Source organism: Pipistrellus kuhlii, unplaced genomic scaffold, assembly GCF_014108245.1.
Source record: "Pipistrellus kuhlii isolate mPipKuh1 unplaced genomic scaffold, mPipKuh1.p scaffold_m20_p_6, whole genome shotgun sequence".
NCBI lineage: Eukaryota > Metazoa > Chordata > Mammalia > Chiroptera > Vespertilionidae > Pipistrellus > Pipistrellus kuhlii.
In genome coordinates, this window is record NW_023425562.1 from 27406078 (window position 1) to 27432427 (window position 26350).

General features: G+C 37.2%; 1 protein-coding gene across 5 annotated transcripts in view; it reads left to right on the top strand.

Annotated features, from left to right (window-relative positions):
- PIEZO2 (piezo type mechanosensitive ion channel component 2) overlaps positions 1 to 26350 on the top strand; it is a 309124-nt gene that overhangs the window by 108316 nt on the left and 174458 nt on the right. For all 5 annotated transcript variants that reach the window (XM_036418633.2, XM_036418635.2, XM_045574327.1 and 2 more), the window contains exon 3: positions 3963 to 4088. In XM_036418633.2, the coding sequence (XP_036274526.1) occupies positions 3963 to 4088 (126 nt within the window). The remainder of the gene's footprint in view (positions 1 to 3962; positions 4089 to 26350) is intronic.

Here is a 26350-nt window from a genome sequence, read left to right on the forward strand (position 1 = left end):
CACTGGAAGTTTTTAGTCCAATTTGTGAAGGAGGGAAGAACTCTAGGGGAAATGAACTTGTCATCCATTCTTCCATTAGTTTTTGTAGTGTTCCCAGAAGCTTCTCTGTGATTCACTTTTTAGCAAAAATGGGTGTTTAGGAGTGCTGGAATGGTCACCTTAATGATATTTTAATATTTCAAATAGACTCAGTAGATGTGTATGTTTTTTCTCCATTTGTGTGAGTTTGATATCAATGAAATGCCCCTCTTTTCAGTCAAATAGTTAGTATTAGCAACTACATATAGTCCACTTGAAAACTCTACTGCTTAGTTTATTTTGAAGTCCCAGCACACTGTTTCCAGTTAAAAAGTGTTTATATTTAACCTCATTGTGAATTGAAAAGATGCAGTTTATGAAGCAACTATAGTTTATTTTTGCAAGCTCTATGTGAGGACATATATTACAAATAAAGTATATGAATAAAACCCAAGTTAAAATTTATTGAAAAAATTAAACTGTACTTCCTTTCCGTATTTATTATTTCCATTAATATTAAATTTCTTCTGCTTTGACATTTTAATAATAATAATAAAAAAGAATGTATAAATATACAGTTTGGTACCATGTCATTTCTGGCCAAATTGCCTGTTTTATGAATCTATCTGGGTAATTTTTGCAAATCATCTCGATGTTACCACATATTTTTTTTTATTCTTTTAAATATATGCCACATTTTCCTATGTTTCTAATTATGAGTGATTATTAGGTGACATATCTTTGAGTAATTTGTATTTCTTGTATAAAAAAGAGTGAGTACTCACAACAAATGGGCAATATAATATCCTCAATTATTTCTGTACACACAACATATTTCTGAAACCAGAGAAATAGAGATCTTTTCTGGAGATGCCATGAATTAATTAGAGCATGACTGTAATTAGGGTCATGTGTGTGTGTGTGTGTGTGTGTGTGTGTGTGTGTAGTATCTTTTATCCATTTCTGTCCTGTTGTTTTTCATGATTAAAGTTCAAAGTTTTCCTTTAGTACCATTCCCCTGCAGCCTGAAGGAACTACTCTACTTTAGCATTTTGCTTAGAGCAGATATCCTAGTTACAAATACTTTTTGTTTTCCTTCAACTGAGAATGTCTTTCCTGCCTTCCTTCCTGAAGATTGTTTCCGCAGGTTATAAAATTCTGAGTTTGGTTCTTTTCCTTCACAACTTTAAAGAAGATGTTCTACTGCAACCTGGTTTTCATAGTTTGTAGTTAAAAAATACGTGACTATTCAAATAGTTGTCCCTCTGTATCTATGTGACAGTTTTCTCTTGCTGCTTTCAGGAGTTTTGCTTTACTTTTGCTTTCCTTTAGTTATTGTGTGTCTTGGAATGGTTTTCTTGAGTTCATCTTATTTGGTGTTTGCTAAGCTTATTTAATGGTAAATAATGTCTTCACCAAATTTGGGGACATTTTAGCTATAATTCCATATTTTTTTGCACTAGTCTTTCTCTTTTCCTTTGATAACTCTAGTGGCCTTTTGATCCTCAGATTCCTGAGAGCTTATTCATTTTTATTTCAATATTTTGCTCTCTGTTATTCATACTAGATAACTTCTATTAATCTCTTCAAGTGTACTGATTCATTCACTAGTTATCTCTAGTCTACTATTGAGTCAGTCAAGTAAATTTTAAAATTTCAGTATTGTAATTTTTCAGATCTAAAGTACTTTCCATTTCTCCATTGACAGCTTTGCTTTTTTCTATTCCTTTTTAAGCTCATTTACCTTTACTTCAGAGAGTGTGGTTGTAATGGGTTTTTTAAATTATTTTAAAATATTCCAACATCTGGGGAATTTTAAGGTTAACTGTATTGTCTTTTCTCTTGAGAGTGAGTCATATTTTCCTGGTTTTTGTATATCAAGTAATTTGGTATTATATCCTTCTTCTTGTTAACATGCAGACAGTCTTCATCCATTCTATATATTGATTTCTTGTATATCTTTGATGAACCAACTAATCATTTGTGTGTAAATTTTATTTATGGTGGCATTTGTTGAATCTTAATTTTAATGCAGTTAGAACTCTCTCTCTTTCTTCTCTCTCTCTCTCTCTCTCTCTCTCTCTCTCTCTCTCTCTCTTTTCTCTCTCTTTGCTTTACAGTTTATATTGTTAGGTCTTGTTTTATAAGGCAATCTTCACAGAAACGGCACAAAGTTATCCCATATTTTCATCTGTTAACTTAGAATCTTACCTTTCATATTTAGATCTTTATTCATATCTCTGTGGCAGGGACTGTGGTTATTTAGCCAATTTTTCATTTGCTGGATAGCCTCCTCTTTCCTCTTGATTTAAGGAATAACGTTGATATTTATCAAATTCATATAGTTTTTTTCTGAGCTCAATATGATATTCCATTTGACTTTTCTTTCTTCTCCATAAAGAATCAAAGTTCCTATTTGTTTGTCTGTTTTAGTTTTAACTTATGAGTTTATAACACACCTTAATGTTTCTTAAGATACAGAAACCTCACCCACTTTTGGTCTTATTTCTTAAAATTTTATAATTGACCTAGCAATCAATAAACTTTTATTCTTCATGAGATATATTTTAAATAAGGTTGTTGACTTTTCAAAAAAATATTTTCACATCTATTTTTCAATATGTTTGTTAAAGGCCTGAAAATTTCTACACCTATTTAATTGAAATTACATTGAATTTACAAATTTAAATTTGGAAAGAATTGACATTTTTTATCATATTAAGTCATCTGATTCATGAATATGACAAATCTCTTTATTTATTCAGGTATTCTTATTTTTTTACTATTGATTTTTATAGTTTTATAATAAAGGTCTTGTGTCTTCTTTATTAAGATTGATTTTGAGATACTTGTATTAGTTAGGGTTCAACCTATAAGAATTGGCTTACACTATTGACTATGTATCTGGCTAAGAAAGTCTAAAATTTATAGGGCAGGTTTCTGTAGGAATAAAAAAAAAATTTGTGAAAACAGTCAGTTGATTATGGACTTTTAGCACATATGTAAACTTACACCAACATCTGAATTAGTATTTGATTAGATAGCTGGGGATTGTAGCCTAACCAACTGACACATTGGTTAAAATCATTACAATACAGTTTTTGTTGCTGATTTAAGTTGTGTATTTGTCTTTTATTTGATTATTGTTAATGTAGAGGGGCTGTATTGATTTCTGTAAGATAATCTTGTGCCTGAATCATTTTCTTGTATTGGCAGTAGCTTTAGTTGACATTTCTATATAGATAATATTATCTAAAGTAATTCCATTTGATCATTTTATGGGCAAATAATTCTAGTTATTTCAACTCTTTATGTTTTTCTTACCTTATAACATTGACCAATATACCCAGTGGTATGTTATGTGGAGCATATCAAGTGTCTTTGATCACTATCAATGCTGTTTCAGTTTATTAGAAAATACCTTTTTAAAAAATAATTTGTGGCTATATTTATAAGTAAAATGGCCTTATATTTTTCTTTCTTTTCTACACTTATTTAGGTTTAAAATTAACATTAATTTTAAACCTAAATAATCTATCTTTGTAAATATTTTAGGAAACTTGCCTTTTTTCTACTCTCTGAAACTATCGTTATTAGATAGGGATTATATGTTTCTTCAAAGATTGCAGAACTCTCTAATATAATTCCCTGGGCTAGGAGGTTTTTGTGGTTTCATTTTGAGGTAAAATATCATGATAATAGAAAAGCATGTTTCTTTTACATGGAAGTTTTAATCAATGTTAATTGTAATTTTTTCCAAAGGAAATAAGATAGCTTTTATCTTCAGACTAATAGTTAAGGGGTAATTGTTACACTTTCTATACTTTGAGTCAGATTACACAATAGACTATATAGAAACACGTTTTATGTGGAACTGTACAAAGGTGAGCATGAGTGTCTTTCATCTAAAGTTCTCTCAAAATCTCTCTGCTTTTGTCCCCTAGGACACACGGGACGGTTGTTAAAGTCTCTGTGCTTCACCAGTCTTTCCTTCCTGATATTGCACATCATTTTTCACATCACGTTGGCTAGCCTTGAAGCTCGACACCATATTGCACCTGGTTACAACTGTGAGTACTAATGTGTTTTGGATTATGTAAGTGCATAATAAAGCTATGTGTCCTAACTCTCATAGAAATCTATGTAATAATTATATTACCAAATTCATGACTTTTTTGGTCATTTAGCAATCCCAAATATTATATATACATATAGAGACACTTTGTCATGGAGAATTGGGTAATACTAGCAACTTAATTAAATGAATCTTCAATGTATATTAGATATTAGATCCCTATCTGTATGTAAGATATTATCATTGGGCATAATCCCAAAAAGTCAGCATTTACATATAGTTCCTGGAGCTTACAGTACAGCTAATGAGACAAGACATGTGTAGTTTCTAACATGATAAATAAGAATATATAAAAGTAGAATACCATTTTACCATTTAGTGGCCTAAATCCTATTCTGAAGTATAGTATAAAAAATATTTTATATGTCTTTTTGGGAAAAATGTAATGACATACAGTTTCTCTTTCAAATTGGGAGTTCTTTGTTTCTATTTATAGGAAAATAGTCTTACATGCATTATATTTTGAAGTGGTGATCATAAAAATTCAACACGTATATGCTTTATCTAAATACTATCATCTTTCCAAAATTAACTGGCCATCAGTTCAATTCTACTTCAGTTTTTGAAGAATGTATGGTTGTGATTTGAAAAAAAAAGAAGCATTTCAAATAGTTGGAGTGTTTTAAGTTAAGCCTCAAGAAAGCCTGAGATAATTGAAATAGACTATAATAAGTTTTCAATTGTCATTTTTTCTTTGAAGAAATCATTTGTGAGTTTGAAATTTCCTGATCTTCATAAATACAGGTATAAGTAATTTGAAGTAAATCTATGCGTCCCTGTAAAATAAGGTCAAAATTCTTTACAAATTAAGGAGTTTTAACATATTCATAGTGAGAGATTCTTTAGTAAAACCATACTTATAAACTATTGAGTAACTCTCACTGGACAACTTGAGAGAGCTAAAGTTTGTATTCATTTTGGTCATTTTATTTAGTTCAGAGTTTTTATTTTATTTTATTTTAGATCTGGTTATTATTTAAAAAATTGAAATATAATTGATATGCCATAAAATTCATCCACTTGAATAATGTAATTCAGTGGTATATAGGTTGTGCAATAATCACCACTATCTAATTCTAGAACACTTTCATCACTCCAAAAAGATACCATGTGCCCATGAACAGTTACTCCCCATTCCCTCTTGACCCATTCCTAAGCAGCCACCAATTTTCTTTCTTCTTCTATTAGATTTCCCTCTTCTGGACATTTTATGTAAATAGAATTACACACCATGTGATATTTTGTGTCTGGCTTCTATCTCTAAGCATAATGTTTTCAAGGTTTGTCTATGTTGTAACATCTTTTAGTTCTTCATTCCTTTTCAGTATTAAATAATAGTCCATTATTAAGATGTGGCTTTTTAATGTTTAGTAGAAGTCACTTCATTATTAAAACTTTATAAAATACAATGTTTAAACATAAATAGAACTTGCAGTGATAAAGAGTATTTATTACATTTGGCCAGTTTCAAATCATTGTGGACTTATAGAAATGATATCAGTGGTATTTTGTACTGTTTCTCATTTAAAAATCATTTGTATATCTATATATATAAAAGCCCAAGCGACCGAACGACTGAACAACCAATCAACCAAATGACTGGTCAACCAGTTGCTATGATGTGCACTGACCACCAGGGGGCAGAGAATCAAGGCAGGAGCCTTGGTGGTCAGTGAGCTTCCATAGAAGGAGAGCCACTCAGGTAACTGACCCATCCTGGTGGCCCAACAGCTTAGTGGCAGCCTCTCCCTCCCTCAGTAGTCCTACACATCCAGTCTCTGGAGAATGGACTAGGAACCCATGGATCAGTGCCACCAGCACGATTCCAACAGTGCCACTGGCTCAAAGGTACCTTGGCTGCTTTCCCTCCCTAGACTCTGTGCAAGGAAGAAATTATATAAAAGCAGCTGCCAAGTTGCTCCTGACAACCAGTGTGAACTTCAGTGGGATGGTCCAGATTCTGGGCCAGCAAAGGCATCCCACTGCTGGCCCGGAGGGCCAATTGCATCCTGGCCCTACACCAACCCCTCAGAATGGGCGCCAGACGCAGGGCTCATAGCGGCTGAGCACTGCTGTGGTGGTGAGAGCCTCTCCCGGTCAGGACTGACTGGGTACCAGCCCCCAGCAGGCACAGTGGGGCCAGGATGAGCTGGAGTGGCAGGCTGGAGCGGTAGGCGGCATTGGACTTTTGGTTTTGGCCCAATCCCCTCAGGCCATGCCAAGGGACCCAATTCGTGCATGCATTTGTGCACTGGCCTCTAGTCTCTTAAGTCATTCCCAAAACTATAAGGAAGAATTTTGAATGAAAGGCTAATTCACAAATAATGAGTTCCTCATCTCATTAAATACTGTGAAGTATTGAATCACAGGTATATTTCAAATAATCATATTTTTAACATTTGAGTTTATAAATATATATATTTTGCCTGCTTTTACGAATAATTTTAGGTGCTGAGTGATATTGTAGAAAGGATTTAATGGCAGTTTCTATATTAGAAAGTGAAATTCATAATTTCTTCTGATTCAGAGCGACTACGAATTTATATTCTTATTCAAAAATGATGATTTTCCACAATTCTACATGAGTCAAAATAAAAAATGTAATCTATAATAACAAAAGTGTAATATGCTAATTAGACCAGATGTCCTTCCGGGCGTCCTTTTGGACGACCTTCCAGGCAAAGCCAGGTTGCAAGGGAAGCCTGGGTCCCTGGTCCCTGCTGGTGGCCGGAGGGAAGCCCGGGTCCCCATTGCCAGAGGGAAGTTGGTGCCAGCAGCTGAGGGAAGGAAGGCCTACTCTTGCATGAACTTCATACACCAGGCCTCTATTAAGTAATATTAAAACAATGTTCCCTTTCTTACCTTTATAAATGTATTTACCCTGCGTAAGTTCTCCCCTATAGGGTCTAGACAGACAGAAAGACATATAGACTTTAACACACACACACACACACACACACACACACACACACACACACACACAGTTCTTGCTTTATCTTCGTCATCCCAGGCAAGGATTCAAATTACTTAGCTACTCTGGATGGGTCCTACATTAATATCATGAAGAAGTCTGTATTTCTCAGTGGCGAAGGTGTAGGCATCTCAGGTGCAGTCAGTGCTAACCTCCTGACTTGCCTCTTCCTAGGCATTCCTTGCAACTTAATCTTGGGCAGTTAGACTTGCCTCTTCTAACCTCACAACCTAAATATCTGGGCTTCTACATATCAATGCATTTCCTGCCTGTCTCAGAGATATTTTGGTTCATGCACCATGGCCCTCTATTGTTATTCTTCATGCAGCATCACTTGAACATGTCCAAAATGAATGTATTGTCCTACCTTTCTTGCTTGATTGCTTCATTGTTCTGTGAAGAGCCAATCTAATAAAGTCATGAGAGAAACTTTATTTCTACCAGGTTAGATTCCATTTTGAAGTTCTTTCTACAAAACGTAATGTTCCAATTTGAAATTTTGGTATTCCTAGTGAAGTAACTGAGAGAGCAGGGATGTGCTAAAGATTGAGTTCGAAAAGGGATTTGAGCTCTTTACTTCCAGCCATAAGCACCTTGAAAGTGGGTTTACAGAAGTCATAAATTGCTTTTGAAAAAACGAGTGATGCACACAACAGCATTGGCTCATTGGGTGTTAGAGATTTTTTTGGGGGTTGGTTTCATGTGCAGCATTTAAAAGTGAAACATTCTTGAAAATGGATAAAAGAGAAGGGCAAACAAACCTCAGAGCTTTGCAAACTAGTTTGGTCCAAAACTGACACAGACCAGGTTTTCAGCCTAGAGCATTTTTTTTTTAATGATCAAGTTATATAAAATCCTGAAAATACTGTTAAGAGTGGGTAATGGAAACACTGACTTTTAATTTAGAGTTGACTTCACCTCACTAATGTTATTGTTTCTTAAGCATTTGGAGTCTCGATTACACCATCAGAGTTGTAAACACAAACTCGGCCATCCCACATTGGAAGCTTGGTTTCTTGGTGTGGGTAGATGTCAAGTAGCAACATTTCAAATGAAAAGACAAAAGGCATCTTGGCCAGCGGTGTTGGGTATTTTGAATGCTTTCTCTATGTTGAAGACATTGGTAAAATAAAGTGAAATAACCCAGACAGATTGGGTTTCCCAGTCCTATTCAAGTGGTATTCAAATTCAGGACCACTGAGTGCTCATTTATATGCATTTAATTTTGTTTTCCCAACTCCTCCTCTCCCCACTTAAAACTCGCATACCCTCTGCTTTATTATGGCCAAAGCTCCCAGTATCCCTCAGGAATCAAAGACCCATGTTTGGGGGACAACAGTAGCATTTATAAATATTGAGTCATTGAAAGTTCTTGTTCCCTCCAGAGCCCTGTGAATATTAACTGGCAATAGTAAAGACTTTCTCAAACCCGCCTGTTTAGTTTTTGACTGGCTGGCAGGTTTGTTAAAGGTGCCATTGTGCAGAGCTGAAACCTAACACACCTCCCCCTCTTTCTCTCTCTCTTTTTCATTCCCAAACGGTGCTCTCACAGGTAAGTGAGGAAATCGATGGGGCAGGGGAGACCACTGTAAAATTTCCTCCAACATATGTTGTGTCGCTTGCTAAAATATTTTCATTCCATCAAAACTATGCTATTTAAATAAATGTAAACCCGGTCTCAATGATGTCATTACAGATTCTGTAGAGGTAGTTTGTCTGACTGAGTGGTGAGTGTGTGGCAATGTTAGTGAAATTTTAAGGCCGGTCTGGATTCTTGTGCCAACGCGTGTTACTGATTGAAAGGAACTTCTGAGTTCAAAACTATAAAGGAAAAATTCATGGTGATAATAGCTACTATTTGTGGAGCTCCTACCAACTGCAGGGCCCCCGGGACCATTACATTCCTTTTGCAGTTAATGGCTATGCTTTTCTAGTTACAAATTAGCTTCGATATTCCTTTAAGTAGGGAACTCCACACACACACACACACACACACACACACACACACACACACAGGATCCCATTCATTTTTAAAAGAAGACTTTAGGGTGGGCACGGCTGTGCAGATAGACAGTTGTGCACAGCCTGCATGCCTGAGGAAGTGAGTGAGAGATACAGGCTGTCCTAGGCACTGATCTCTGACTGGACAGCCTCTTCCAGGTTGGATTGAGCTGGGACAGGGGGATCATTATATTCCTACAAAGAGAATGACGGTCTGCCATCCAAGACTTGCACCTGTAGGGCTGTGCCTTTTATGATCTCTCTTCTCCAAGGGTACCTAGCATTGCCTAGTCTGCATGGCCAGTTGAGGAAGGGATGAGGGTAATGATGGGTGAGGCATGGATGAAGGAGGCAGGGATGAAGGTAGCATCGAGGGTATTTAGTGACAGAAACAGGCTCTATCAGTAGCCCACAGCCACCAAATGTCTGAGCTGGAATGTGAGCACTAATGTGCCGGACTTGTCACTTTCTTTTCTCCTCTTTATGGAACTCCTTATTGATCATCTATTTGGGATTGGTTCCTCCATTGCACTTCATAGGACTTTGGATTAAGTATAGTGTCATAGGATTTCAGTAAGAGTTCCCAGTATTTAATCCATGATTTTCTCTTGTTCGGATATTGTGTCCTTTTACTTAAGTTATGATTTCTTTGCTTCATTCAATTGCAGCGTTTATGGCTAGATTAGTTTTCCCCTGGGGTTCAGCCACCACAGCTTTCTTCCCCTGTGGGGGAGGGGAATTTAGAGTCTCAACTTTTCTCATCCTAATAGAAGGGAGAACTTGTCCAGAAGCCCATTGACCAAGAGGTTATTATAGGCCTTAATAGCGCTTAATCCATGAGGGTGGAGGGAGGGGGAAGAGATTAACTGGGGAATTACATACATATATCCATAGCCCAAGCACACAGACAATAATATGGCAAAGGCTTGGGAGGGGCAAAGGTGGGGCAGAGGGATGGGGGTTGAAACAAAGCGGATATTTGTAATACTTTCAACAATAAAAATGAATAAAAACAAAAAATAGTGCTTACTCCTGATGCCCTGCTATTGTCAAAACACGTGAAGTTCTCAGTGCTGAGCCCCCAGATATGACTCAACAGCATGTGATCAGAAGACTAAAGGATTGACGTGGCCTGGTGGTTCAGCATCCCACCCCAATGACGGCGGGGTGGACTCAGGGAGTGAGCCACTCTGGCAGACACTGCTTTCCAGTGCCTGTGGCTTGTCTGTGGCACACAGACAGGAATTCACCCCACACTGTGCTCCTCATTGATGTGTTAAATGGAGGTGGAGCCCTTCATTTTCAGTCACTGGATGGGTCCATCCTCACAAAAAATAATTGCATAGCCTAAGGACATTCTTTATTTTTATTTTTCACATTTGTCACAGTGCTCTGGAGGATAGAGTTAATATTTATGAAGTGGGAGATAAAATATGTAAAAGGAAACTAGACCCACACTTGCTTTAAGAGTTTTTGTTTTTTTTAATCACTTTCTGCCGCCTGCTTTCTTGTGAAAGCTGGCCTGGAGGCTCTGTGAGGCGGTCTCTGAGAGAGTCTAGATTCTTCCCATCCCTCTTTCCTTCTTTCCCTTGTTAGCTCCCGAAAGCAAGTACTACCCCCCAATATAGCAATTTAAAAACAAAAGAAACAGGAGAACCTCAGCTAAGTTGTCCTGCCGTCTGTCCAGGATGAAGAGGACCACTCTGATTTTCTCAGAACTACACTAATGTAAAAGCACCTGGGTCACATGCACACCTTCCAATCACACTTAGAGGTGAATTTAGCCTTAAGCGTTATCTTCTCCAGCCCCTGGTAATGGAAGCAAAGCTTTTCCCCCTCCACCAATACACTTTGGTACATGCCAACTCTGCTCAGCACTGCGGGCAAGGGTGTTCCAGCCAGCCTAAGACTGGTTTGCGATCCATAGACTCGGGATGGAATGGAAAGCATTGCTGAATGACAACTCTGGAAGCATGATATTTGATGCAGTCTACTTCGTGGAAGAACATATACATTCAGTTTTTACACGCAAGAGAGAGGTTGAGGGGGTGGGACCATGTGGAGGAGAAAACGCCATCAGGGTGAAGATCTCTTGGGCCAGTGCCTTGTTGATATCTTGGCTTCTTTTGGAAAGTCATATAGTGATGCTTAGTTTATATAGCAGTTTTCAAATAGGATATATCATATTATTGCGAGAATTATTTATACTATCCAATATATGAGCAAATTTAAGATTGTGGCAGGTTACTCATCATTGTGTCTCTCTGCCAGGAACTTGCTCCCTCTCTCTGCCCTCCCAGTGCCTACTTAAAATCTTCCTGGTAGTGTTGCCATTTCCCCTCTTTTCAGATCACATGGGAACATGAGAATGAGACTCTCACGTGAAGGCTTGTATTTCTCTTTAAAAATCATAAATCAAAATAAATTGGTATTTTCTTTTGTTGAAGAGAAACTTGGATTTCCTTTTGGGTTTGGGGAAATTAGGAATGAAAACACAAAAGGCAAAGTTGGAAGTAGCAAGGATGGAAAAGGAGAAAGAGAGTTGTGAGGGGTGGGTATGCTTTGGCAAGGCGACCTCATTAATAATTAGGGAGGGGAAGAAGAGCCTACAAGTGAATAATAGTCATGCCGTTGACTTCTCGAGCTCCTCTGCTCTTCACCAATCCTTGCTGTAAGATAAATCACAGTGCAGGAAATTTAAAATGATTTGGAATCGATTGTGTTTGCTTAAATAACAATTTCTCTAACCTCAGTTTCATGAGGCAGCATTTCTAGTGTAAATTATTTACCATAAAAGCACTAAGGTGAGTCTGTGTGGTATGGGAATAAACTTAACCTCAAAATTATAGACAGATAGCATAAAGCTTTAACTGTATGTTTTCGTACTCCTAGTGTAATGGAAGGATATTTCAAGGGCATAATGGAAGCAATGAGATTGGGCCATATATAGTCATCACATTCCAGAAAATATTACTTGTATGACACTCATATAGTTATCCTTTAGAATTATAAAATTGATTAATATTTTAGGGCTGAGGTGTGTGGATTCATCAATGAAAACCATTTCTTCCTTAAAACAGAAATTTGGGTTTAGAAAATTCCTCTTGATTTTATGCAGTAAATATGTGCTGAGTGGCCAGATTATTATGACCACCTGACATTTGTAGGCAAATTAGCCGTACACTGCATATTATGGGGTATGGAAGCTGAAGGCCTGTTTGAACACCTTTGCTGTCTGCAGTTACCAAGATAAAACGTTTCCAATTTGCACAAGAAACTAAGATTAGACAGTCGAGCATTGGAAATAACTCATGTGGTCCAAGGAATCACATTTCTAGTTGCATCATACAGATGGCAGAGTGAGAATTTTCGGAAACAGCATGAAAGCATGCCCCCCACGTGCATGAGTACAACCCTTCAAGCAGGTGGAGACAATGTTATGGTTTGGGGCATGTTTTCCTGGCATGATTTGGGCCCTTTAATTCGTGTGGAACAATGTCTGAATGGCACAGCATACCTAAGTATCGTTTATCCTGTCATGTTGATGGTGTATCCCAATGGAGATGGCTTCTTCCAACAAGACAATGGCCACCGTGCTTGTGTGTGCAGGAGTGGTTTTAAGGACATGAGGGAGACTTCACCTTGCTTAGGTGGCCCTCACAATCACCAGATCCCAATCCAATTGAGCATTTGTGGGATAAAGTTAAAAGAGCCATCAGGCAGCTGGTTCCACAACAATCAAATCTCAGAACTGGACAGTGCTATTCATCAGGCCTGGTGTCAGATTCCTCGCATCACCTTTCAACATCTCATGGAGTCAATGCCAAGAAGAATCAGCGCAGTATTGAAGACAAAAGGTGGCCCAATGAAGTACTAAGGGGTCATAATAATCTGGCCACTCAGTGTATATGCAGGAATGTAGAAGATTGACAAAAAACTTGCTAATATAATTTATCTCTTACATTCATTTTTAGAGGCATGTAAACATGTTTCTAAGATCCCCATGGCAAGAAATGGGTATATATAGAAAATTAAATATATTATTATAAAATGTTATAGTACATTTATGGACATATGTTATGCACCAGACACTGTTTTAAATTTGGAATACTCTAGTGACCAAATGAACTAGTAAGTGAATTTAGCCTTACGTGTTATCTTCTCCATGTTGTCCTCATGAACCTTATATGTCCTTAAATCCGAGTCCCTATAACTGACATCAAACCTGCATCAGCTGGATGAAAACCAGAACTCTTTATTACTCTGTGTTACGTTTCCACATTTCTATATAGCCTTTATAAATATTTCATTTCTTGCATAATCTTCTCGCATGTTGATACACAAGAATGTTTCAAAGTTTTACTTGGGTGGTTTTAATTTTTGCTCTTTAATATTGTGAGCATTTATACATTGAAATCTGATGTTTATTTCTGTAGCATAAATTTCTAGGAGTCAATTTACTAGGTTAAAGAATTCAAATATTATTTCTCCTCTTCCTATATTGACCATATTGTTTATTAATGTACTTATATTTCCTGGAATGCCACCTGTGTGAAAAGAAATAAATGATGGATAGATGATGAATGGGTGATGGATGGATGAATAGATAGGTAGGTAGGTAGATAAATAGGTAAATGGATTTTAAAAAAAGTATATATTTTATTGATTTTTTACAGAGAGGAAGAGAGAGGGATAGAGAATTAGAAACATTGATGAGAGAGAAACATTGATCAGCTGCCTCTTGCATACCCCCTACTGGGGATGTGCTCGCAACCAAGGTACATGCCCCTGACCAGAATCGAACCCAGGACCCTTCAGTCCACAGGCTGATGCTCTATCCACTGAGCCAAACCAGCTTCAGCTAGGTAGATGGATTTTTAAAAATGTATCAGGTTTCAAAGCCTTGGGGCCCCATGAAGCCTCAGAAAAATCTTCACTCACAGCCTCACGCTAATATAAAATGAGGATATAAAAAATACTTAACATCATTAGTAATTAGGGCCATACAAATTACATTGCACATGCCATTTAAACAAATGAGATACCACCTCACACCCATCGGAGTGGCTATAATTAAAAAGACACAACAGTAACAAGTGTTGGTGAGGGTACTGAGAACTTGGAATCCTCACACATTGCTGGAGGGGATGTAAATGGTGAAGCCTTAATGGAACACCATTTTGTGGTTCTTCAAAATATCAAACACAGAGCTATTACATGATCTGGCTAGTCTACTCCTAGATATATGCTCAAAAGAATTGAAAACAGGTGTTCAAAGAGATACTTACAAATGTTCACAGCAGCCAATAGCCAAAAATTATTCACAATAGTCACAAGGTGGAAACAACCCAAATATCCATCAAAAGATAAGCAAATGAATAAACAAAATCTGATATATGTGATATATGTATAAATGTGATATAAATAAAAATATGATATATAAATGTGATATATATGAATATTATTTGCCTATAAAAACAAATGAAGTTGATTTAAATTATAACGTGGGTTAGCCTCAAAAACAGTATGCTAAGTGAAGAAGCCAGACATAAAAGTTCAAATACTGTATGATTCCATTTATATGACTTATCCAGAATAAGCAAATAAATAGAGGCGGAAAGCATATTTGTGGTTTCCAGAGGTTGTGAGGAGGGAGCAATGGGGAGTGACTATTTGATGAGCGTGGGGTTCCTCTGGGATGCTGAACATGTTTGGAAGTAGATAGAGGCGGTGGTTGTATAACACTGTGAATATGCTAAATCCATTGAATTGTTCATTTTCAAATAATTGATAATATGATACATGAATTTAATCTCGACAAAGGAAAAAGTAATTAAAAAAACTGACCATAGTCACTGAAATTCCATCAGCGTTTGAATAAAGCACTTTTGTAACTTTAATAGATTTTAAGTAACCCAATGCTTTTTAAAAATAATTGTTTTTGAAAGCAAACTTAAATTATGTTTACTAATTACATTTATTTTTATGGAAGATTTGCTCATATTATTTTTTTGTAAATATATTTTACAAGGTTGATTTTTAAAACTGAGTTTTGTTAATTTTAATTACATTGAGTTTTTACATTTTTATTATTATATTCATCATTTCTCTTTTTCTCTTATTGCTTCAATGCTATAAATTTACAAAGTACATATATATATATATATATATATATATATATATATATTATACTTTTTGCTTTATTTATAATTTAATATATAGGCAACTCTTTAATTCATGTGGAGTTTATTTTGCACAGAGACTTTTCCCCAAATGACAACTAAGTTTTCCCATCACCGTTGGTTAATAATCCTGGGTTTTATACCATGAGGTGAGCTTGCTCAAGTATAAGGCTCTCTTCTCAGAGTCTGGCAGAAAGCTGGTTTCTTAGGTGCCTCCAACTTTCTGCCAGACCTCTGGCAGAAAGTTACTTTCTTTAGCACATCTATTTATCTATTTCCCCTGCTTTTTTCCTACATTCTAGTCCCCTTTCTGTTTCTTTTTATTATGAAAGTTGGGGTTTCTTTTGGAGAAAATTCTGGATAAGTCTAAAAAAGTAAAATGCAAGTAGAAAATATAGATCTTCTATTACTTTGAAATGCAGATGATAATGGCCTGGATTGTTATCTATTGATATGCTCAGTCATCTTCATTTTAGAGTAAGACATCACTGTGCTTATGTATCCATATAAAATCATAAAATGGAAAAGTGTCTTCTGGTAAAGATAATGTTATACCATATATTTTCAGACTCGGCTCCCTCTTAATTTCTAAGTGTTTTATCTGTCATTCTTCCACAAATTACATCAATATAAATTAGTACTGTTGTTGGGGGTAAACAGAAGATAAATATAGAAAGTAAATTATTTTCATTCTTATTACTATATAGTATTACCAATGAACATGGAAAACCACCTTTGACTTTTTTTCTAGATATTATGCATCTGATCAAGATCTTGACTTCAAATTTGATATGTATTTGGTGAAATTCTTCAGTTAGACTCTATGAATAGATACTAGATATGCTTCTAGTCTACAGAGTAAATGCAACCATCTTAATGCTATTGTCCAGTTATCTCACAGTGAACTGGTTCCTCCTAAGGATGTTTTTATTTAAACTTGATTGAAAGAATGTTCTTGAGTATGTTTATGGGCACAGAGCTAATTCTAATAGTTTTGAGTTCCTAAAATGATACAGGTGTATGCCCTTCACAATAGAAGGGAGCTCTCCTGATTGTTACAACCAATAGCTATCAATTTATAGCTTAGTGAACAAAATGATCCTTCTCTTACATGGAATGGGATCACTAGGAAGGGACCAACCATTTAAAAAGGTTCAATGACGGACATATATTGGAGATGGGATTACAAGTGCAAAATTGAGATGATATGGCACCACAGGGTGACTACTGAAACTGGGTCTAATAGAGAAAGAAAAGTTAGGAGAAGGAGGTGAATGTAGCTAAACCGAATGAAACTGCAGAATCTGGTTCTAGAACAACATAAAAAAGGTCACCTGAACTGATGAAAGGATTGCAGAGAAACCATCATAATAACTGCATAAACTGGATGAATAGTAATCTTAAATTCCAAACAGAGGAGCAAGAAGTGAATCCTGTGTGTAGTTACTGGACTCCCAGTCTTGGACATTTTTCTACTCACAAGCACTCTGAGGGAAATTGAGAATGTGTGGAAAGAAAGTGCCAATTGTCAGTAGGAGGTTATGGAGAGCAGAGGAGAGCACTGAGTCCCAAGGAAAAGTTGTGGGCAAGCAGAGGGGGATGCTGGGTAGATGGGCAGAAGGGCAATTGTTGCATATTTTACCTACAGCAAAGAGGTTGGGATGCCCTTCTCTCACAGTCCTTTTGAGACCCTTTCATTGAACAGAGCATCTGGAAAGACTTCTAATTCAGTTGACATTTGGGGGAGCAGGGTAAGCCCATAACAGAAAGAGTTTATTGTCTTGCTAATGTAGTGATTATAGTCTTTGGTCTAGGTTCTTGGACAAAAACGTGTGGGTGTTAAGAGAATTAGGGTGTGATTCTGGATGGCTTTTCACATATACTACACTGAGCAGCTGTTCACTTACATTTATATACATCCTCCAGGGAAAGCCGACACTCCTGATGCTGATGTTTGCTTGTGAGATGTTTTCATTAATGGATCTCTAGGGAAAGTCTTTGTGTCTCTTTCTTTGTTATTTGTTTAAATTTATTTCCTCTCAGGCATAACAGCCATCTAGCCACACTGACTTTTACATTTAAGGTTGAATGAGTGTGGCCTTATTTTACTCATGAGAAAAAAAAATCCTCCTCCTCCAAATTCCCTTTGTGGAGTTAGATCCCTAGCAGTGTATGTAAAGAGTATACCTCTGCCTATGTTCATTTTTAATGTCAGAGGCTACCTGGAAGCAGTGTTCTGAAAGGGAATCTCCTGGGAATTAGAGTATTTACATGCCAACTCCTTTTGAAATGTCCGCATCTACAGAATAATGGGCCCTTCTGCAAAATGGAGCATTATAGGTTATCCAGTCCAACCTCGTCAATCCAGGGATAAGCAAGAGACACAATAGTTATGTGACTTTTTCAAGGTCGCTGAGAGAACCATTGCAAATATTGCACTAGGACACCTAGCCCAGTGCTCATCTAATTCAACTACTAATTATATATATATATATATATATATATATATATATATATATATATATATATGTAATTATATATATATAAATTTGAGACTATAATTTTATTTATTTATTTATTTTAAATGTTTTTATTGATTTTTAGAGAAAGAGTAAGGGAGAGGGATAGAGAGAGAAAAACACTGATGAGAGAGAAACATCATCAGTCAGCTGCCATCTGCACGCCCCCTCCTGGGGATCGAGCCCACAGCCCAGGTATGTGCCCTGACTGGGAATCAAATCCTTGACCTCCTGGTTTATAGGTCGACCCTCAACCACTGAGCCACACTGGCCAGGCCCCAGTGTAAATTTTTCTGTGGGTATGTGTTCGTATGTGATGACTGATTGAGGCAATGGCAGTCAGGGGACTGTTGCGTGAAAAGTGATGAGAATCTGAACTAAGGAGGTTTCAGAGGAATTTTAGAAGAGATACTTCAAGGAATATGATTTATTGCCGAATAAAATGTGGAGGAAAGAGAGGCTCATTCAGTGGATAGAGGTGCCAAGTAAGCAGTATAAGCCCTCATGAGGCTTAGGAAGCTCAGACGGAGGGAAGGGAAGAAGAGAGAGGGAGATGGGAAGATGTGTCAGTTGAGTGTGGGAAATCCTGAGATCGACGTTTCTGTGGAAATGTCCAATAGGTCATTGTGCAAATGGATCTATGTTTCAGAAAAGACATCTTGGAGACACAAATGAGAAGTTATCAGGGTATTGGTAATCAATAAAGCTGCATTTACAGTGACATATTGCTTGCTGTCCCGTTGAAAAAATAGCTGAAGTCATAAGCAATATACAGTTGGCAATCAGAAGTCAAAGGTGCAATGAGACAGTATCACGGATTAGTTTCCACAGGATATAAGTTGCTCACTCCTTCTGTGTTGTTCTGCTGTTGAAGCATATGTATTGTTATGTATACTTCTTCCATGAGGTTGTCAGCTCCTCCATAGAAGCTTACTTTTCCTCACCTTCAGCTATATGCAAGGTGTGTAGCACACAGTAGACAAGTTTTTTTAAGTGACAACATGACTGGCACACTCTCTATTAACCTTCCTCCTGTCGCATTATACAGAGTGCACACATTTACAACAACGACGACAACAAGGTAGGTTTATCTGTGCTAACCCCTGGCTGGAGTTACAATCTAGCTTATCATTTATTTTCAATATTAAAGTATTTGGAGTGAAGGCAATATATTTAGAACCCTGAAAATTCTAAATTGAGTTAAAACCACAGTTCTTCAACAAAAAATATTTCTTCAATAAAAAATATTTCAATCATAGTCATCTACTACTTTTTTGTGTGATACCTATGAAAAGTCACAGTTGTCTTTCAAGGGGACTGTTGTAAAGCATTTGGGTCTAGCGGAAGTTGCCTCTTTCTGCTTCGTGGTTCTATTACCAATGCCCTTCATTTTGGAAGATGTAAGTAGAGGAACAGGAGAGGAGCTTGACATCAGTCTCTCAATCACCTGAATGACTTTCACTTCCTGTTTTGAAGATGTGACAATGTCTGAGTCCCTAGGAAGAGAAGCCCCCTCTCCTGAGACATTCTGTGTACACTGCTCTTGCAAGCAGTGTACGTGCACTCATTTTCTTACCATCTGTGGCTGGTGTCACGGCCAGACTGAGCGAATTTCTGGAATCTCTCATCCAAGTGAAATAGAAAGACTGTGTGTAGGGTGCCCCCAGCTGGAAGGGCTCATACTCTTTCTGCAGCCCCTGGTGCTCTGGGAAGAAGGAGGGTGGAAATCAGGGTTCTTGGAGCTCTCCCCTCAGCCGTCGGCTGTAGAACATAGCCCATAGAATAATCAGGGCTGGGAATGTCCAGACCCTGGGCTGCAGAAGGCCTACGGAGTCATTTGGTCTGGTCCTGCCAAAGCATTCGGGGTGAGTTAATCAAATGTTTGACCAAATATAGCAGGCTTATTTTTAAGTTGATAATTTTGTATGGCCCACAAATCTATAATAATAAAAGCATAGTAATATGCTAATTAGACCGGTGGCCCTTCTGGACGTCCTTCCAGATGACCTTCCTGATGCAGCTGGAGCTGCAAGGGAAGCCTGCGTCTGGGGTGTTGGAGGGAAGCCGGTGCAGGCAGCTGGGCTAAGGATGGCCTACTCCTGCATGAATTTGTGCATCAGGCCTCTAGTAATGTTATAAATACCCAAATAGCCTTTGGCAGAACAGAGGTTCCCCACCCTTGGAAATGATCTCTAAGAAGAATGTTTGAGAAGCAGGACATCTTTTATCCCATAAAGTTCTTGTTTAATATCCTTTGTTTATTGCTTGAGCATATTCAGGATACTGCTGATGTAATTTGTTTGATATTTCTCATTCTTGTAGGGCTTGTTGCATTGCTTATGTGAAGGGCAAATGTGCACAGACTTTTCGCTCATATCCTGTATTAGTATTGATTTAGGTTGCTACAAAGTGGTAGGAAATGAGAAAAAAAAGTTTCCTATTTCTCAGTCCTGAGCCAATTAAAGACTCAAAACTTATGTTATTGCTTCCTGGGAAATTTTATCTCAAAATAGATATAACTACCATTTCTACTAACCAATAAATGATTATCTCTGTGCTGATACTCAGAGTTCTATTGTATTATTCAGTCTTCTAAGAACTTTTGGTCTTGCATTGAGTTGGACACATTCCAGCTATTTTCTGAAGTGAATAGTAGGTGCCTGCATACAATCAACATGGTTACAAGAAGCTGGTGTTTATAAAGTAGCTGTAAGACCCTTAACGCATATAATCAACATGCATCTCTGCATAGCACATTGTTTAATTTATTTGCATACCTTGTAATTCTGTAACACAGAATTTTAAAGTTGACAGAGAGAATACATAAAATGTACTCTATATTTATCCATGTAGTTATCATGTAGCTAGCACTCTTTATTCTTCTTACATGTTCACATTTTCACCTGGTATTATTACCTTCCACTTGAAGGACTTCCTTTCAGATTTCTTGTGGAGGTATGCTGGTGAACTTTTTAGCATTTGTGTGTCTGAAGAAGTTTATTTCATTTTCATTTTTTATTGTGTTTACATGGTATATCTTTGTAAATCCTTTTATTTTCATCCTCCCTATATTGTATTTGAAGTAAGATGCCATAGAAAGCATGATGTTGTATCATGCTTTTTCTTTTTTTTTTTAATTCACTCTGCCAGTGTCTTTTAATTGGTGTATTTATATTGAATGTAATTATCAATGTGCTAGGTCTTGTCAGTCATATTTTTTGTAGGCCGTTTCTTCCCTTTTCTCTTCCCTCTTTCCTTCCTTCTTCCTTTTCCCCCTTTACTTTCCTGTAACTTGAGCATATTGATTTATTTACAGTATCTTGAATGTATCTTGAATTATAGTTTTTTTAGTGGTTGCTCTTGGTATTACAATATACATATATAACTTATCATCACCTACTAGTATTGATATTTTAACATTTAAAATGAAGTATGGATAGATTACTTCCATTTAGGTGCCTTTACTTTCCTTCCCCCTTTAAAAATATAATTGTCTTAATTATTTCCTTTACATATCTGAATAGCATAACAAATGATGTCATTAATTTTGCTTCAGTTATCAAATACGATTTACAAAAGTCATTAGAAGGATGGTCTAGTATATTTAACACCCCCCTTTTTTCTATTCCAGATTCTTTTCTTCCTGGCATTTTAAGCCTTTCTCTATCATTTTGCTTCTGTTCAAAGAATGAGCTTCAGTCATTCTTAAAAAATAGATTTTCCAGGAACAAATTCTCTTATTACTCCTTTATCTGAGAAGGCCTTTATTTCTCCTTTACTCTTTTTAAAAAATATATGTTATTGATTCTTTACAGAGAGGAAGGGAGAGAGAGATACAGAGCTAGAAACGTCGATGAGAGAGAAACCTCGATCAGCTGCCTCCTGCACACCCCCCACTGGGGATGTGCCCGCAACCAAGATACATACATGCCCCTGACTGGATCCCTCCATCTGCAGGTCGACGCTCCATCACTGAGCCAAACCAGTTAGGGCTGTCTTTTATTTTTGTTTGTTTGTTTATTTATTTACTTATTTATTTATTTATTTATTTATTTATTTTTAATAATCCTCACCCAAGGATATGGTCATTGATCTAGAAGGAAGAGGAAGGGGGAGGGAGAGAAAGAGAAACATTGACGCGAGAGATAAACACTGACTGGCTACCCTCCACATGTACCCCGACCAGGGATTGAACCCCAAAACTTTTTTTTTGGTGTATGGGACCATGCTCCAACCAACTGAGGCACCCACTGGGGCAACAGTTATGTCTCTTAGCATCTCAAACTGAATACTTTTAGAGATGTAAACGTTTATTTTTCAGCAGGCACAAGAGCAGTAATACATCCTGTCTTATATTCTTCACAAAGTCCCAGTTCCTAATCCTTACAGGAACTTTGAGCACATCTTCCATGAAACACCACGGTATTCTATAAGTAGAATTCAGTTGTACTTATTGTTGATACTGATGTAGCACTCATCCTATGAAATCAGTAGCTAGACCCAGCACTAATGCAGAATCAGTTTTCCAACTGAAAATGTGCCACCCCCTAGGGACAACGGGGGAAAGAGCTCACTGCTGTTTGTGCAAGGGCTCCTTATAAAGCTTAAACACCACTGATTTCACCAATGACTATTCCCTGGAACATTTATTTTACTAAATTATAAAACCCTTTGTAATCTGAGACAAAGATGACCAACGCCTCTTCTGGAGCATGTTTTTATTTTTGTAGGAAATGCTGGCTAACCACACCTGGAGTTAGTGACTCTGAAGGGTGCGACGGACTGTCCTGAGATATAGATTAAAAGCAGCTAACTCACATGCATATCACATGGCCTGTGCAGAAGCAGTTTTGGCTTAAACTATAGAGCGTTTACATGGGACATATTTTCTGTTTCATAGTTATCACTCTCATGGTATGTGATATATATTCTTTTTGGACTCTCATTGTCTGTCTCAGCTCTTCTACTGAAATGCACATGCATCCATGAGCTGAAAAGTGGCTCAGAATTATTAATATAATATCCAGGCCCTGATTGGGTAGCTCACTTGGTTAGAGCGGCATCCTGGTACACCAAGGTTGCTGGTTCAATCCCCAGTCAGGGCACATACAAGAATAAATCAATGAATGCATAAGTAAGTAGAACAACAAATCTTTCTTTTCCACTTTCTCGTGCTCTAAAAATAAATTTAAAAGGTTAAAAGCTTTAAAAATATAATAATCACTAAAGCTCTTACTTTTTAAAGAGTATCCTTTTGAAACTATATTGAGACTGTACACCAACTTTTAGAATTGTGAATAATCATCATCTATCTTTTCTGTGTTTTAAATTTGCTTTTATTTGGAAAATTATCTTTATTAATAAAATTAATTTCTTTATAAAATACATCAAATATCCCCTTTTTCTTGGTCGTGAAGAATCTTTCAACATTTTTAATTTTGTATGTTAGAGCAATATATTTTATTCATGACATGTGAAGCCTAAATAATTAATTCTTAGTGTTTTTTGGAGTTGTTCATTGCTAGTTAAATTGAAAGCTAAAAATGTTTAAGTCTTTGCTGACTTCCTAAGGAGGCCTCTTAAGGAGACTGTTTGAATTACGGGCCTTTCCTTCCGCTGTCTGGCCCCAGATTTCTTTGGCACAAGTCATAGCTTAAAATAGGTGTTTGCCTGCAGTCAGACCTTTCTACTATTAATACCAATTAGATGCACAACATTTTAATTTTTATTTAGTATTTTATATTTGTGTAGCACTGCGCTCTGTACACAATATTCTTCACAATGTTATTTCAGTTTAATGCTAAGAACCACATGAAGCAAGTGTTATCAACCCATCTTACAGATAATAAAGCTGAGGCCAATAGCCATGGTTACAGAGTCTGTGATTTGAATTAAGATTTAAACATAGGTCTTCTGATTCCAGGTTTGTTCTTTCTGTTATTTCCCTGATGCTTTATGTCCCATTTTGGCGAGTGATAAAGTAGAACTGAATACAAAATGAAAACTTTGCATGTCATTTCAGATAGTTAAGGTATTTGCATATTAAAAGCAAAATGTGTCTTAGATGTCTGAGACTTATTTGAATTTTCCCTACACAATTTATTTTTGGAGGTCATTTTTCTGGTCTCTGCTCTGCTCTCTGAAATTCACTGTGTCCCAATCCATTTAATTAAGACAGTTTTTTTTTTTTTTTAAAGGAATACTATAATGTGGCTTTATTTACCATTTTCTGAGATAACCTTGGAGAATATGGAGCATCACTGAGGAAGTATCAGGGAGGAAGATGAGGAGGAAGATGTGTAGAACATTGTAAATTGCTTAGAAGGGACAGGAAGTGGCCCTGCAGGGTTAAGACTTGAAAAGATACCAAAATTAGTTAGATAGACCATTAGAAAAATTAGAGGAATAAAGAAAAAAATCTAATTTTGTAGAAATCCAGTTTTAACTCTACTACAGGGCTATTTTTAAATTGCTTCCATGTTCTCATGGAAATAAGGACAATATCATAATGAGAAATCTTTGTATATAGGGGAGTTAACATATAGAAATTGAGACAAATCTGCCAGAATTCTCAATAATCGGTCCCAACCCCGCCCCTGGGTGGATAGGCCTTGACTCTTTCCTCCCTATATTTTCATGCGTCCAAACTGGCCCAAAGAGCATATCTCTAAAAGGTCCAGGATGCCTTCGTTACGATGTCAAACTCAATGTCAGAAAAGAGTGCAACCTTCTTGTGCTTGTTAAGAACAAAGAACACCAGAATCTATAGTAGCTCCTGGCATTATTGGCTCCCTTTAGCTATTTCAAGAAGTGTTTAATTTTGTCCTAACTCTTGGTCAATCCATGTAATTTTCTAACGAATAATTTACTCTTCATAAACTATAAATTTTATTCCTCTTGATGACAGAGAGCTGGCTTGTCTTTTTTAGGAGTTGTCATTGTGAAGCAATCAGAGTAGCCTAACATGAACAAGCTAAACAAGTTTATGAACCAGCCGGGTCTCCAGGGTATAGAGGGGGAGGCCTGGGCGCCAGGACGGAGCTTGTGACTGATGGCTCAGCGCTGTCACAAAGGCTGGAGAGGAGACCTCGTACAAGACAGGATTTGTGCAGAGCACCTGTGCTGCTGACTGGAGTGCTGCTGGCTTGTGACTACACAACCTTCAAAGCAGAACCCACTAGAATCTAGCTCGCAGTGTGTTGTTTTTCTTATCTCTGGCCAAGATCTATCCCATTGGGTTAAGTTTTTGATTGTCTGTCCTGTAGTAATGAGATCCATTTCCTTCCTGTATTCAGAGACTGAAATTCTAGCCCCAGGTATTTTAGTCTTGGCAAAACTTTTACACGTCAGCTGCCAGGCCTTGAACTTGCCCTGGTCCGGAAAATAAGTAGGGATGAAGCGATAGTGGTGGGCAAGAGTTTTATATTAGTGGCGCTGCACTGAGGGCTTGGGGCAGCATGGTTGCTTCTGAAGCCCCCTTTATAAGTCCCAGGAAGATTTATGAGCTGTAAGATTTGCATTTCAAAAAAGGAAAAGGGATTATTGAGACATTGCAATTTCAGAACCCTCATTCTAAAACTCTTCTGACAGAGCGTAAGGCAAGGCCCTAAAGAAAGGCATTTATACTTCAAGAAAGAAAGCTCTGGAACACTGCTGGGAAGGAAATGCCAGCTTATGTACCGAGGCACCTCCACAGAGCCTCCTTCTGTTGCTTTGAAAACTAATTGGAATTGTGGTTTCCATACAAAGACTGCCCAGGCTGTCTCCCAATGTATCAACTAGGGATGAGGAGTAGAAGAAAACGTTTTTAAGGGGACCATTTAAAATAAATCACTTCCCATTAGGACACACTGCCAAATCTCTCCTCAGAAGGGCTAGAGAAAAAGAGTTCTGAGAGACAGACTCTCCTTCCAATTAAGTGTGGATTGAAACGGCTTCAGATTCATCAGATGCCTGTTACTCCCAGTGACTGCTGTCAGTGGGGTGTAGCAGCTGTCAAGGCCATCAGCAGTGGTTACCACCATGGTGGAGATGAGAGAAGGCCCAGTAGACAATGGAATGTGCTTAACTGGCAGGAGATTCAGAGTCCTGCCTCTTGCAAAAGCCACTCCAATTGCTCTTTTGAACAAAGTTTGCCTTAATTAAAGCCAAGATTTCTTCATGCTTTGAATTCACCAAGTTTTCTTCAAATGCATTAGATCTCCTTTTCATGAAATTTTAGGTTATGAAGACTTGAAAGAGTACTAAGTATCATCCTTTCCACCTTTGCAATGAATTTTATCTACGTCACCATTAACATAGTATTTTCTCAGATAATGGAGACTTGTCCTATCAGGGAGTTCAATCAACCTCTGTTTTCATTTTCATCCAGGACTCTGTTTCTGCACTTCGAATAGTGCTAAACACACTGACCTATCTTCTGAATAACCACATTAGAATATTTGAAAGCAGTTATTAAGTTTTCCCTCCTTTTGGTTTACTACAGGCTAAACAATCCAGGCTTCCTCCAGTCAATCAAATATTT